Source organism: Ranitomeya variabilis, chromosome 2 (genome assembly GCF_051348905.1).
Source record: "Ranitomeya variabilis isolate aRanVar5 chromosome 2, aRanVar5.hap1, whole genome shotgun sequence".
Classification (NCBI taxonomy): Eukaryota; Metazoa; Chordata; class Amphibia; order Anura; family Dendrobatidae; genus Ranitomeya; species Ranitomeya variabilis.
Window position 1 is genome coordinate 1,113,934,459 of NC_135233.1, and position 16,058 is coordinate 1,113,950,516.

The 16,058-nt window shown below is 44.9% G+C and overlaps 1 protein-coding gene across 3 annotated transcripts in view; it reads right to left on the minus strand.

Annotated features, from left to right (window-relative positions):
* Positions 1-16,058, minus strand: part of LOC143808877 (uncharacterized) — a 71,843-nt gene that overhangs the window by 40,251 nt on the left and 15,534 nt on the right. For 2 of the 3 annotated variants that reach the window (XM_077292032.1, XM_077292033.1), the window contains exon 3: positions 11,666-11,842. The exons of the other annotated variant lie outside the window; for it this stretch is intronic. In XM_077292032.1, the coding sequence (XP_077148147.1) occupies positions 11,666-11,842 (177 nt within the window). The remainder of the gene's footprint in view (positions 1-11,665; positions 11,843-16,058) is intronic. 3 annotated transcript variants of the gene reach the window in all.

Below are 16,058 nucleotides of genomic sequence, written 5' to 3' on the forward strand. Positions count from 1 at the left end.
CAATGGGAAGCCTAGCGTTAATAATATGGGATTTTATGCAAAAAATGGCAGTAACATGTGCTATAAGAAAAACACTGCAGGAAAATTCCCAGGCATCCCTAATATAAATACACAGATGTATAAATCTTACATACCGCAGTACTTCAATGTGGGGAAACAACGAGGCCGTCCACACACCCCGACGATCGTTTCGGATACAATCCTTCCTCAGGGGGCATGTTCACTAGTGTGTGGAGCCGGCATTAAGTACTGGTGACCACCGGAAGTAAAAGGATCCCAACCCGGAAGTGTATACGTCTCCATGGAAACCCGTGGTAATCCACATATGGATGCAGACAGATGGACATCGCAATCTCCAACTTACTAACCAGCCACCCGCACAGTCATACCGCCATTGTGCATCAATAGAGAAAAAAGGAAAGGACATCTCCGTAAATCTGAACCGGCGTCATTGGACAGGGGCGGAGCCAGCGTCACACATGCGCAATTGAGCCATAAGGGAGCCATATTGGATGTGGCACCGGAAGGTAAATATAGAAAAATGCGATGGTATATGGCATATTCTGAGAGATAAATGGCACTGCATAGTAAACCGGCCATCCATTTCTGCAAGCGCCGCACCACATCACACCATGTGAAAACATGGGGCCCCATGTATCACAACGGTGGGTGGGCACAGAAGCGAGCGTCAGGAAGGGGGCGGAGCTAACGCCGCATCTATATAGGGAGATGCTGATACACCATAACACTATCTTACATAGAAAAACCAGCTGGCGAATTGCCCAAATCATATCAAAAAGGAAAGTAGAATGGACGGGTCGCAGCAAGAATATGTATGGTCAAAGATGTGCATCCTATGATAAATACTATAGACAGAATAGATCATCATATAAAAATACATTGTACCCACAAGACATAGCTAAGAGAAAAAATATATAAAGATAACCAAAGAAAAATTATACAAATTGTACAAAAAGATATATATCAGCTGATTAATGACTATAGTATATGTGGACCATAGATCCACAGCCCCTATCATATAATGTACCGCGTCCAGGTTTTATTTATTTTACAGCTTTTTTGTATTTCTTTATGTGTTCCCCTGGATTGTATTGTCCGCACAAGCATGATGTCTGGATGTCGGATCCCCTCCCTTCTGTTTTTGTATATGAAATCTGATACGGAACTCATCAGTGGACCCATATGGAAGACAGCATAGTTTTTAGTACATTCTTCAATCAAGCCATCTAGAAAACACAGTTATCTTATCATCTCTTTTCTGTGACTCTATTTTTTTGACCATCTGCACCCAAATGGATGTTACCATGCATGCTTACCTGTTCTATGTACCTGAACTACTGAGTCCTGTTTATGGGTGTTGTGAACTTCCATATATTTATATAAATTCCATTGGTCTACACGGGCATTTTATCTGGTATTAAGATATAGACCTAGGGTTTGGAGACAATATAACCGTAAAGGACAGTGTTGTTCTTATGACTTGGTGTACCATTATAATTTTTGTGGTCTTTTTTGGTGCAGGTTTATATTTCATTTCCATGTTTTATTGTCATCAGGCGTGATAGGGGCTGTGGATCTATGGTCCACATATACTATAGTCATTAATCAGCTGATATATATCTTTTTGTACAATTTGTATAATTTTTCTTTGGTTATCTTTATATATTTTTTCTCTTAGCTATGTCTTGTGGGTACAATGTATTTTTATATGATGATCTATTCTGTCTATAGTATTTATCATAGGATGCACATCTTTGACCATACATATTCTTGCTGCGACCCGTCCATTCTACTTTTCTTTTTGATATGATTTGGGCAATTCGCCAGCTGGTTTTTCTATGTAAGATGGTGTTATGGTGTATCAGCATCTCCCTATATAGATGCGGCGTTAGCTCCGCCCCCTTCCTGACGCTCGCTTCCGTGCCCACCCACCGTTGTGATACATGGGGCCCCATGTTTTCACATGGTGTGATGTGGTGCGGCGCTTGCAGTTTACTATGCAGTGCCATTTATCTCTCAGAATATGCCATATACCATCGCATTTTTCTATATTTACCTTCCGGTGCCACATCCAATATGGCTCCCTTATGGCTCAATTGCGCATGTGTGACGCTGGCTCCGCCCCTGTCCAATGACGCCGGTTCAGATTTACGGAGATTTCCTTTCCTTTCCTTTTTTCTCTATTGATGCACAATGGCGGTATGACTGTGCGGGTGGCTGGTTAGTAAGTTGGAGATTGCGATGTCCATCTGTCTGCATCCATATGTGGATTACCACGGGTTTCCATGGAGACGTATACACTTCCGGGTTGGGATCCTTTTACTTCCGGTGGTCACCAGTACTTAATGCCGGCTCCACACACTAGTGAACATGCCCCCTGAGGAAGGATTGTATCCGAAACGATCGTCGGGGTGTGTGGACGGCCTCGTTGTTTCCCCACATTGAAGTACTGCGGTATGTAAGATTTATACATCTGTGTATTTCTATTAGGGATGCCTGGGAATTTTCCTGCAGTGTTTTTCTTATAGCACATGTTACTGCCATTTTTTGCATAAAATCCCATATTATTAACGCTAGGCTTCCCATTGGTGGTTTGTGTCCGACTTAGTATATATATATATATACATGATATAGTCTTTACTATTTGTGTCAGACCGCTACATTACACTTTCAATTTTGCTATACGTCTTCAGTGTGGGGTTCCTGCCTGCCCGTCCACATGTGCCTGTTAGTTGCACCTTTTGGTGCGAGTTGCCATTCCCTTGTGCCATTTTTTCATTCCCTGTGTCTACTTTGTTTCTGTTTTTAAATGTTTTTCTAAATAAAGCAATTTTGTTAATATTTATATATGGACTTTTTGGTCGTTTGTTCGGGCCTTTGGCCAATCTCCTGTGTGCATTATGTTATACGACTTGTCCAGTTCATTTGGTCCGTTTAAATCATAAGCAGGCTAGGATCCATCTTTCCCACACCTGTCTTTTCCATTGTGGTTTATAGTTATAGTTTGCCATGCTGAATATATTTGTGAGTTTTCTTTGTTATTATCTGCGTGGTTTTTTGTAGTTTTTGTGCTGACCGCATAGTTTCCTTTTCTTTCCTCTAACTATTTAGTTAAGTCTGGCCTCCTTTGCTAAAACCTGTTTCATTCCTGTGTTTGTGACTTTCCTCTTAACTCACAGTCAATATATGTGGGGGGCTGCCTTAACCTTTGGGGAATTTCTCTGAGGCAAGGTTAGGCTTCTATTTCTATCTTTAGGGGTAGTTAGCTCTTAGGCTGTGAAGAGGCGTCTAGGGAGAGTTAGGTACGCTCCACGGCTATTTCTAGTGTGTGTGATAGGAGTAGGGTTTGCGGTCAGCAAAGTTCCCACTTTCCCAGAGCTTGTTCCGATTACTAGTTTACTCATCAGGTCATTCCGGGTGCTCCTAACCACCAGGTCCATAACAGTGGGGGCTGTGGATGGAAAACACATTCGGATTATGAAACCTGCTGGAAGTGAAACTGGGTATTTTAATTACAAAAAATACTTTTCTATTGTTCTCATGGCGTTTGCAGATGCTGAACGTTGATTTGTCGCCGTGGACGTAGGCTCATTTGGACGAGGAAAGGACTCTCAGACTTTAAAAAACTCTGACATGGGCCAAATTTTGGATCATAATAATTTCAATTTTCCACAGCCACGACCTCTTCCCAACACTGAAGGTCCGCCAATGCCGTTTGTTGTGGTTGGGGGATGAAGCCTTTCAAATGTGTGCCAACCTCCTAAAACCTTACTCAAGTAGGGACTTGAATCACACCAAAAGGATTTTTAACTACAGACTGACAAGGGCACGAAGAACTGTGGAGTGTGCCTTTGGCTTGCTGGTATCTAAATGGCGCATTTTGGGAACAGCCATAAATCTAAAAATTGAGACAATTGATGAGCTTGTGAAAGTGTGTGTCGTTATGCACAATTACATCCTGGCAAAAGAGTGACCCAACTTAGAACCTGAGGAACCTGTTACATTGCATGATTACCAAGATCACCCTGTGAGGACTACAGTGGAAGTTGCCCAGATGAGGAGATAAGTTTGCAGCATACTTTGTTTTTGATAATGGACGTATGGCATGGCAAGATGGAATGGTTTAAGCCGCTAAGTATGTTCCTGTAAGGTAAAAGTGTACAGGTAATGCTAAAATGTACCTGTAATATATATCTGACCATTTATACAGTATGTATGTTCACAGGATGATTAATATCTTCATATCGGCAGATAATAATATACATATAATATGGTTCCCATGTCAATAGAATCCATTGTTTATGGTGTTTGTATATTTTAATGTTTTGGATATTATATTTTTTTGCTTGTTTTTTAGTGTTTAATTGATATCTATGCGTAAATAATAATAATTAATATTGTATATGGGATATGATAGCGTTTATCCGATAAATTTGTCACCTGATTTATTTAATCATTCACTATAACATTCACTTTTTCTCAGTTATCATTCACTTCCATTCAATAGCAGCTGACCTTGTGCCAAACTGCTTATGGGTACCTGTATATCTCTTTCACTTTCACATTTTCATTCAATTAAGGCTTCACTTAATACTGGTTCATCCATATGGATACAGCAATTAGATATTGAGAGGAATTCTCTCTTTTGGGCACTACACATATATTTTATATTGTTCTGCTATTGAGAGCACACGGTTTCTTTACCTGGCACATTACGCACTTTCGGCACTGTCACTTTACTGATGCACGCTGGACTGTAGAACCAGCTGCGTTTCTCCTTCTCCTTGGCAACGGTCCTTGGTCGCGTGATGTGGGCGTGGCGCCAGCCTGCTCACGTGACTGGGACCGGTCTGGGATTGAGGCTTGCAACGCAGCATGGGGACGGACCGGCGATCCACGCATGCGCACTAACGTTATTGTAATATTATCACATGATCGGATGTAAAGACTATTTAAGCCGGATTGAGATCCCTATTAACCACACCCCCTGAGGAAGCGATAGAGACTGCACGTGAAACGCGCGTTGGGGTACGGCATCCAGGACCTCTACAGGACGTTCCTACACATATGGGTAATTTAATTTAACTTAACCTTATTTGCGCTAACTGTTATACCTATGTCGGCGTTTTGGGGACATGTGGTGACTCTCAGCACACTGGAGCATATGATTTGGATTTAATCCATACATGCCTGCAAATAGCCAAACCCATTGTGTGTGTACATATTATTTAAAATAATTGAAATTATTCACCTCTGTCCTGTTTGAGTATCTGGATCCTTTTGATGTATACATGGATATAGTCGCTAAACACTCCTGTGACTAAGTATTTATTATGAGATGGTACATTAATGTTTATATGACTGATGTTTGTCAATAAAAAGAAGTTTTTGTATAAACCTATTGGCCAGTTTTGACTCTATATTCTCCCTTTATGCTATTAAATGTACCTGTAATGTTTGCTGAATTAAATAATAAAATCCCTTGGGAAACACCCGTTAAAAGTTCCCTCAACAATACAATACACACATGTATGTGTTTGCGGCAGCGCTTAGTGACAAAGAAAACACAGATATTGTGCAAAGAAAACAAACATTTATTTAACAAAAAAATAATTGGGTTTAGGATCTGGGTCTATCTGAGGGTGAGATGTGGTGGACCTTGGGGGTGTGGAGCTGCGAGGATTGGGTGGTAATTGAGGAGGAAAGGGTGTCAGGGGAAGAGGCAACAAATTGAAGGATTGGATCATGGATGGGACTGGACACATTGGGAGTAGACAACACAGTGGAATCATGGGAATGGATAAACAAACTGGAAGGGACAGACACAAGGGAAGATAGTGACACATTTGACAACAGAGCCACATTGGTAGGTGAGGGTGGAGGTGGGGGTCCAATTTTGGCATTTTTTTTTGCCTCCGGGTTTTCGTCCTAGTGGGAATCTGTTTACTTTTAGACCTTGGTTTTCTTGGCCTAGTGGGAGTGGTGGCCTCTGTAGAAGTCTTCTGGCGTGGTGCTGGACTGGGCAGTGTGGTGGAGGCTGCTGGCTGCAGGGGTGCTGAACTTGGGAGCATGGTGGATGCTGCTGGCTGCAGAGGTGCTGAACGTGGGAGCATGGTGGATGCTACTGGCTGCAGAGGTGCTGAACTTGGGAGCGTGGTGGAGGCTGCTGGCTGCAGAGGTGCTGAACGTGGGAGCATGGTGGATGCTACTGGCTGCAGAGGTGCTGAACTTGGGAGCGTGGTGGAGGCTGCTGGCTGCAGAGGTGCTGAACGTGGGAGCATGGTGGAGGCTGCTGGCTGCAGAGGTGCTGAACGTGGGAGCATGGTGAATGCTGCTGGCTGCAGAGGTGCTGAACTTGGGAGCATGGTGGAGGCTGCTGGCTGCAGAGGTGCTGAACTTGGGAGCATGGTGGATGCTACTGGCTGCAGAGGTGCTGAACGTGGTGGATGTTACTGGCTGCAGAGGTGCTGAACGTGGGAGCGTGGTGGAGGCTGCTGGCTGCAGAGGTGCTGAACGTGGGAGCATGGTGGATGCTACTGGCTGCAGAGGTGCTGAACTTGGGAGCGTGGTGGAGGCTGCTGGCTGCAGAGGTGCTGAACGTGGGAGCATGGTGGATGCTACTGGCTGCAGAGGTGCTGAACTTGGGAGTGTGGTGGAGGCTGCTTGCTGCAGAGGTGCTGAACGTGGGAGCATGGTGGATGCTGCTGGCTGCAGAGGTGCTGAACTTGGGAGTGTGGTGGAGGCTGCTGGCTGCAGAGGTGCTGAACGTGGGAGCATGGTGGATGCTGCTGGCTGCAGAGGTGCTGAACTTGGGAGCATGGTGGATGCTACTGGCTGCAGAGGTGCTGAACTTGGGAGAGTGGTGGAGGCTGCTGGCTGCAGAGGTGCTGAACGTGGGAGCATGGTGGATGCTACTGGCTGCAGAGGTGCTGAACTTGGGAGCGTGGTGGAGGCTGCTGGCTGCAGAGGTGCTGAACGTGGGAGCATGGTGGAGGCTGCTGGCTGCAGAGGTGCTGAACGTGGGAGCATGGTGAATGCTGCTGGCTGCAGAGGTGCTGAACTTGGGAGCATGGTGGAGGCTGCTGGCTGCAGAGGTGCTGAACTTGGGAGCATGGTGGATGCTACTGGCTGCAGAGGTGCTGAACGTGGTGGATGTTACTGGCTGCAGAGGTGCTGAACGTGGGAGCGTGGTGGAGGCTGCTGGCTGCAGAGGTGCTGAACGTGGGAGCATGGTGGAGGCTGCTGGCTGCAGAGGTGCTGAACGTGGGAGCATGGTGGATGCTACTGGCTGCAGAGGTGCTGAACTTGGGAGTGTGGTGGAGGCTGCTTGCTGCAGAGGTGCTGAACGTGGGAGCATGGTGGATGCTGCTGGCTGCAGAGGTGCTGAACTTGGGAGTGTGGTGGAGGCTGCTGGCTGCAGAGGTGCTGAACGTGGGAGCATGGTGGAGGCTGCTGGCTGCAGAGGTGCTGAACTTGGGAGCATGGTGGATGCTACTGGCTGCAGAGGTGCTGAACTTGGGAGAGTGGTGGAGGCTGCTGGCTGCAGAGGTGCTGAACGTGGGAGCATGGTGGATGCTACTGGCTGCAGAGGTGCTGAACTTGGGAGCGTGGTGGAGGCTGCTGGCTGCAGAGGTGCTGAACGTGGGAGCATGGTGGAGGCTGCTGGCTGCAGAGGTGCTGAACGTGGGAGCATGGTGAATGCTGCTGGCTGCAGAGGTGCTGAACTTGGGAGCATGGTGGAGGCTGCTGGCTGCAGAGGTGCTGAACTTGGGAGCATGGTGGATGCTACTGGCTGCAGAGGTGCTGAACGTGGTGGATGTTACTGGCTGTAGAGGTGCTGAACGTGGGAGCGTGGTGGAGGCTGCTGGCTGCAGAGGTGCTGAACGTGGGAGCATGGTGGAGGCTGCTGGCTGCAGAGGTGCTGAACGTGGGAGCATGGTGGATGCTACTGGCTGCAGAGGTGCTGAACTTGGGAGTGTGGTGGAGGCTGCTTGCTGCAGAGGTGCTGAACGTGGGAGCATGGTGGATGCTGCTGGCTGCAGAGGTGCTGAACTTGGGAGTGTGGTGGAGGCTGCTGGCTGCAGAGGTGCTGAACGTGGGAGCATGGTGGATGCTGCTGGCTGCAGAGGTGCTGAACTTGGGAGTGTGGTGGAGGCTGCTGGCTGCAGAGGTGCTGAACATGGGAGCATGGTGGATGCTGCTGGCTGCAGAGGTGCTGAACTTGGGAGCATGGTGGATGCTACTGGCTGCAGAGGTGCTGAACGTGGTGGATGTTACTGGCTGCAGAGGTGCTGAACGTGGGAGCGTGATGGAGGCTGCTGGCTGCAGAGGTGCTGAACGTGGGAGCTTGGTGGATCTGTTAACTGGAGGCGGTGGTGGAGGATAGTTCAGTGCTGTGGGAGTAATATCCTCCGGCCTGTGAATTGTAGCTTTGGGACTGCTGCTGCTGCAATGCGTGGCTGTAAGCAGCTTGGCAGGCCCGCATGACATTGAGCTGGAATTGAGGCATAAGGTTTTCTGACACTTCCCGCACTAATGAAGAAAAAAAATGTTGCGCCGGTCTCAAGGTCGAATTCCAGGCGGTCAAGGCGTTTGTTGACACCCTGCAGAAGTGTGTTCACATAGTTGAACCCACCCTTCTGTCTGTCACCAAGCACCTTAATCCCCTCCTGGAAGACCGAGCTTAAGTACATAAACTCGGGCATGAGTGACCTCTCCCAGGCCCTCTGCCGCTGATAAGACCCAACAAAAGCAGCGGCAGAGGGCTGAGAGAAAGGAAAACCTGATGGACCAGCGGCTGCCTGTTCCCCAGCCTGTGAGGCCTGACAGGTTGCTACATCGCTGGTGGATGATTGGGACTGCGTCTGTCCGGTGGCTGGTCGATGAGGGGCGCTTCAACAGAGGATGATCCAGGTTGTGTTGTGCTGCACCAGGTTCTGTGGTGAAAATAAAAGAAAAAAATTAGTAAAAAAAACAAAAAAAGGTTAAATAATATATATCAGTATAGCAAATGTGATTACCTAATCGGTGTCATGTCCACCCTGGGAAGCAGTCCGTTCTTCACTTGAGGAAAAGGTTGAAGAGCAGGCAGCAGTCAAGTGAAACACTACAGAAAAAAAAGGACAACAAAAAATAAACTTGTTAGAGCCAAACACAATGCAGCCTAAAAAAAAAAATGGACACCAATACTTACATTACAGGCAGTAGTCCAACAGCACAGCAGTCAGCACAGGACAGGGACAGACGCCAGCACCAGGACAGACGCCAGCACCAGGACAGACGCCAGCACCAGGAAACAACCAGTCTAAAAGGAAAAGAAAAAAAAAAATAGTACAAAGTACAGACAGCAGTGAGAGAGACAGACATTTTCAAAGCTCCTATACTTACATCCAGAGTCTTGAGAGTAATGGACGACCTGTCTGCCCCTTTTACTCAGTGATTTTGCAGCTGGTAACAGTTTCCTGGACATGATTAGTGTGAAGTACACATTACGTATCGAACGCATGTCCCTGCGTAACAATGCGTTCCCATAGAAAGTAATGCGGGTTTTTTTACGCAATCATCCGCAATCGATTGTGCAATATTTGACGCCTAAAAAATTTCAACATGTTGCGTTCGCCGCGCCCTGCCGCACATTGACAAACGATGCATGCGTACGCAAAAGCATGAGAATGCATGCAAACGCATGTCCTTGCGTACACCATGTGAAATATATGTAATGACGCATGCGGATCTAAGCGGATCAAATGCTGCGTACACAGATGCAAATGTGAAACCAACCTTGCATGTATTTGTTCCAGCAGGTGAGCTAATTACCTCCTTTTTTTCCATTGGCTGATGAACCACATGTGACTTACAGCCAATAGTATGTAATAACGGTCCGCCAGCAGTGATCTAGACCGGCAGTATGACTCTCTAGCGGAAACGCGCAGGTTTAGTGTGTGACATGAGGCTGCTGTAATCTTCAGACGCATCAATAAATGTGACGTCTTAATACTTACCCTGCTTCATCGCTGGACCATTCTTCCTTCTTATGTGACTTTTCTCATTTTCCGATCACAGAGCTGGATGGCGGCTTGTTTTTTGCGGAACAAGATGACATTTTCAGAGATACCATGTTTTATGCTTCTTTTTGTTCGGCGGTATGATGAAAAAGCCAAGTAATTTTGCCGGGTGTTTTATTTACTTTACGGTGCTCACTGACGGGGTAACTAGTGTGCTGGTTTGTCGGTCGGGTCGCTCCATTTTTCAATACTTTTTTACTTGGTCCCACTATGGGACTTGCACGTGTAGCGGTCTGATCGCGGTTATAATGTAGTGCAATGCTTTGTAACTGTTACTGCTGCACTGACACAAGCCTCTTATCCTCTCCGCATGGTCTAATAGGCGTGCCGTAGCCTGGATGTCGTCAGGACAACCTCAGCTCACCATGGCAATGATCAGGTCGATTGCCTTCTAAATACTGCGATTGATATCGATTACAGCATTTAGGGGGTTAAAATACCAGGGGCGGTGCGGCCAGCGCTTCTGGCTGTGAGATCCGGGTGTCTGCTATCATGTTAGCTCAACACCCGGCGGCGATCACACAACTTCTGTGCCCAGGCGATCGACAGGACGTATCTGCACCTCATCGATTGGGAACTTCTTTCCTTCCGTGACGTATAGATACATCAAATGACGGGAAGAGGTTAATTAAAGGGATTGAACAAAAATCTTCTTTGAAACGTTTAGGAATTGCAGCCATTTTTCTACAAAGGTTCCTCATTTCAGGGGCTCAATAGTAATTGGACAAATTAACTTTGCCATAAAACGTCCATTTTCAATACTTTGCAGAGATTCCTTTGCAGCAATGACGGCCTGACGTCTGGAGGCCATGGCCATCACTGTCGCTGAGACTTCAGTTGTCGCTTGTTTGTGGCTCTTTCTGCCTTCAGTTTAGTCTTCAGCCTGTGAAATGCGGCTTCATGGGGCTGAGATCTGGTGATGTCTCGGCCATTGCACTTCTTTGCTTTCGCAGATGTTTTGGGTAGACTCAGATACCGAGACATCGTCTTTATGGAGAGTGTTCCTAACTTGGGTGGATGCTGTGAAGGATTCTGCGATCATCCCCCACTGTTGTCTTCCATGGATATCCAGGCCTTTTTGAGTTACCGAGCTCACCAATGCGATCCTTTTGCAGAATGTACAAACTCTTCTGCTATCTCTCTTTTGAATTTCTTCTTTTCAGCCTAATGATGGTCTGCTTCATTTCCATTGAGAGCTCCTTTAACCACATGTTGTGGGTTCACAGCAACAGTTTCCAAATGCAAATGCCACACCAGAAATCAGCTCCAGACCTTTTACCTGCATAATTTATGATGAAATAACGAGGGAATATCCCATGCAGCCCATTAAAGATCTTTTAAGATTACTGTCCAATTACTTTTGATCCCTTGAGCTGTAATTCCTAAACCCTTCCTACAATTAGGATGGGAATTCCTTCAAACTAAAGCTGAGAGTCAGCACTGTTATCCCAGATTATATAACTACCGTATCTTGTAAATGTCAAAACTTGTGTCATTGTCCAAATAATTCTGGACCTAACTGTATACTATAACTACCCAGAATCCTCCAGTGTATTACTGTAGAATTTCCCAGCAGTCACCTCTCTGGTCAGCAGCTCTGTGATCTCGTTGGTGAGATCTAGGATCTTCTTCTCAGGCATCGGGGAGTGTGGGGCTTCTGTGATGGGGCTCTCACTCCTGCTCCCTCTTCCGGATACATGGAGATGGATGATGGGAGTCACACAGTCACCTGATGTCTTCTTCTCTATGGTGTAATCCTGTATATAGAGAGATGTTGATGAATATTACACATAAGGAAACATAAGAACATGACATTTTATGTGTGGTCTCAGCAGCTGCCCATCCATCTCACCAGGAGAGCTCATGTGGCACTGACTACCTGGATTACTCCTTGCTGTTTGGGAGGTCCGAGGACCCTGGTAGTTGGAGATCGAGAGTCAATGAATAAAGAAAAGAAAACAGTAGGGCCACAATAACGGTGATCACCACATAGTTAATAGATAATTAAGTTTTATTGAGTGCAAAAAAAAGCAAGAACACCACACTTAAAAACATTTAAAAAGTCACACACGTGACTAAACAAGTACAGTTATTACCCGTAATTAGGTAATCCCCACAACACAGTGATACTAGTAATAAGGACCAATGTAGGTCAGGTATACAGGATACAAACAGCACACCACACCAAAAAATTGGTGCGGTGTCAGGACACAGTCTTTATTCATTGTTATTGTCTGGGCCCTGGGTTGATTCCCATCATTATTGTTTTGTGGTGCCCTCCACCCGTTTGTTATATTGATGCCTTTAGGTGGTGGCTTTTTTTCTCCATCTTCTCTGGAGTGTTGGCACATAGGTTTCATTTACATTTTAGTTACGGATTTGGCTGCCAGAGAGGCAGCGTGGTTGAATCTAGCGAGGGGATTGTTGATGAGCCTCAGGGCGGTACGAGTAGTGATATCAATACGGATGCTGGTTTTCAGACTGTATCAAGAGAGGTTATTGGCTTACATAAGTCATTTGCAAAATTCTGGTGGAATATAAAACGCCTGGAGGAATATAAGAAACGTGGTTTGGTTCCCAGAGTTTTAAGGGTACAATTCTTCGCTGCCTGGGAGGCAGAGGGTCCTTTTCAAAAAGCATAGGAAAGTGGTTTGCTGAAGTGCTCCACTATCATTATGGACATGTTGATAGAGCATGACAGGGGTTTATTAGTGGTCATCTAGGATAACATTAAATCTGGTGAATTGAAGCTTAATTCCTTTGATAAAGAGAACCTGGTAGAACCCTTCCAAGTACAACTGAAAACCACAATTGATCAATTAGAAAACGAAATTATTGGGAGGAAAAAACACAAATTCAAGCGAGACCAGATGGATTTTAAAAATGGACGGGCCTATAGATGGATTCATAAAGGCAACAGGAGGCCCATGGGGTCTGAAAGCACCTCCATCAGGGACATTTCTACATCACATGAACTACAGTCTAGTGATTTTTTATCTTCGGAGCCGAGCGACGGAGAAGGCGCAACAGGAGGGATTTACAAAAAAATAGACACCACAAAAAGAAAAAACACCAGGACATACAGGAATTGGTCCCCCAATTACAAGAGGGACAACAGATCGAATCGGATACTATTACTCCTTCTACTGCCTCACATGAGATGGGTAGGTTACAAATCATAAATTTGTCTTCTTACGCTTTGTCTGAGGTTGAGATTTCTGTCCTTGAACGCGGTCTATCTTTCTGTCCGATGAATACATTAGACAAATTTACACTGACCAAAGATTTATATTTATTTTGTAGGCAACTTATATTATTATACCACCAACCTTCTGTTATTGACAGCCTTCCATTTGATGAGAGACATGTGTTTAGGGACCTTGTGGCATTGCTGGAGGAAGGTGAGACTGGTCAACCTAAAAGACGTTTTATGGGTAAATTGCCATCTCAAGCTACGCCGGCTTTTTCTCTGTTCCCTGTGGTACAAATCTTTTTTGATACAATTTCTAGGGAAATTCAACTATTGAAATTAGACTGTATTGGGAATGGGAACATGAGTAAATTAGAATGTGCAGATATCTCAAAACTTAGCACTAATGATGAATTTATTATCAGGGAAGCAGATAAGGTTGGCAATATTGCTATCTGGCCAGTTGACCTTTATACCAAGGAAGCCAAACACCAATTGAATAACCCTATCTGTTATCAGATTCTACCCTCAGATCCCACCATGCTCTTCAAAAGTAAATTGGACGATCAACTTGTACCGCCTATGCCTATAACATCATTAAAAAACAAGAAAAAGATTTTTTGACCAACCATCATCCAAAAACCCCTACCTTTTACATGCTCCCCAAACTGCACAAGTCAGTGCAGGAACCGCCAGGTAGGCCTATCGTTTCGGGGATTGGGGGTTTACTCGAATGACCTTGTATTTATCTTGATTTTTTCCTTCAGCCATTGGTTTCTTCTTTGGGCTCGTTTGTGAGGAATTCTTCACATCTTATACAACAGCTTCAAGATTTGGTACTTCCACCCCATACTCTAATGGTAACTCTAGATGTAGAATCTCTTTATACCAGTATTCAACATAACTTTGGTCTACAGGCAGTTTCCTACTTTCTTGACTTGCAGACCTCTGGGGAAAGGGGACATGATTCCTTAATTTTGGACCTCCTACATTTTGTATTGGACAAGAATTATTTTGCTTTCGATCGGGTCTATTGTGCGCCCTCGTAAGCAAATTTGATTTTAGGGTGGTGGGAGCTTATGGAGGTGTATTGTCTGGATGTGTTTTCTCAGCACATTTTCAAGTGGTTCAGCTACATTGATGACATTCTTCTTTGACATTTTTCTGGACAGGCATCGTGGAAGAATGTTAAGCATTCATTGCACAATTGAATGCTAATTCTCTCAACATCCGTTTAACGGCACACTTGTCCTTCACGATGGTCGAATTCCTGGATTTGAGACTTTATTTCAGGGACTGTCGGGTATATTCCACTTTGTATCGTAAACCTACGGCTACCAACAGCCTTCTTCATTACTCAAGTTTCCATCCCCTACATGTGAAAAATGGCATTCCCAAGGGACAATTCTTCCGATTGAAGAGGACTTACAGCACTCAGGGTGAATTTTTGATTCAAGCTAAGGATCTCACACAAAGGTTCAAGGATAGGGGATATCCACAAAAGGTAATTTCTAGGGCATTTATGGCAGCTCGAGATAGTGACAGAGGACAACTTCTACAACCACGCCCAATCAAATCCTCTAGACCACTTCGTATGATTACTACTTTTAACAACTAGTGGTGGGATATTCACGGGATCCTTTCCAAACATTGGGGCATCATACTGAGTAAACCCAAATTAAAACCCCATATCTCTGAGCACCCTAGTTTGGTTGCCAGGAGGGCCACCACTTTGAATGATCGTTTGACCATAGCCATTTTAAAAGACCTACAGTGAAACTTAATAGGGGCTTTCGCCCCCGTGGCACTTTTCCTTGTGGTGGGTGCAACGTGTGCCAATAAGTCGTTGGTTGTGATACCTTCACACTCCCTATTTTTCCTTTTACGATTCAGTTCAAATCTTATTTCAACTGTAAGACATGTAATGTAATATATGCATTAGTCTTCCCATGCCCTAAGATATACGTGGGTCAAACCATGCAAGAACTAAGAAAATGTATACAACAACATTTTTCCAACATTGCCACAGCTAAGATACAAAGAAGGGGAAAACATTGTCATCCGTGGCTGCACATTTCGTGAGTGAGCATAATTGTAATATTGATGAAACTAAGATCATGGGACTTGAGACCATACATTCTAACATTAGGAGTGGCAATATCACTCTTGAGTTTCTCAAACGCAAATCTAAATGGATCTTTAATTTGCAATGTCTGAGTCCTGCTGGGCTAAATGAAGAGATGTTAGTCACCGGCTTTTATAAACAGACTTGATTTTGTGACTTTTTTGTCTCCGTGCCTTTCTAGGTCATCTGTCAATATAGCAGAGTTTACCTCTCCACTCAGCAGATAATGATAGAAATATAGAAGAGTTTACCTCTCCACTCAGCAGATAATAATAGAAATATAGAAGAGTTTACCTCTCCACTCAGCAGATAATAGAAATATAGAAGAGTTTACCTCTCCGCTCAGCAGATAATGATAGAAATATAGAAGAGTTTACCTCTCCGCTCAGCAGATAATAATAGAAATATAGAAGAGTTTACCTCTCCACTCAGCAGATAATAATAGAAATATAGAAGAGTTTACCTCTCCACTCAGCAGATAATGATAGATATATAGAAGAGTTTACCTCTCCACTCAGCAGATAATAATAGAAATATAGAAGAGTTTACCTCTCCACTCAGCAGATAATAATAGATATATAGAAGAGTTTACCTCTCCACTCAGCAGATAATAATAGAAATATAGAAGAGTTTACCTCTCCACTCAGCAGATAATAAT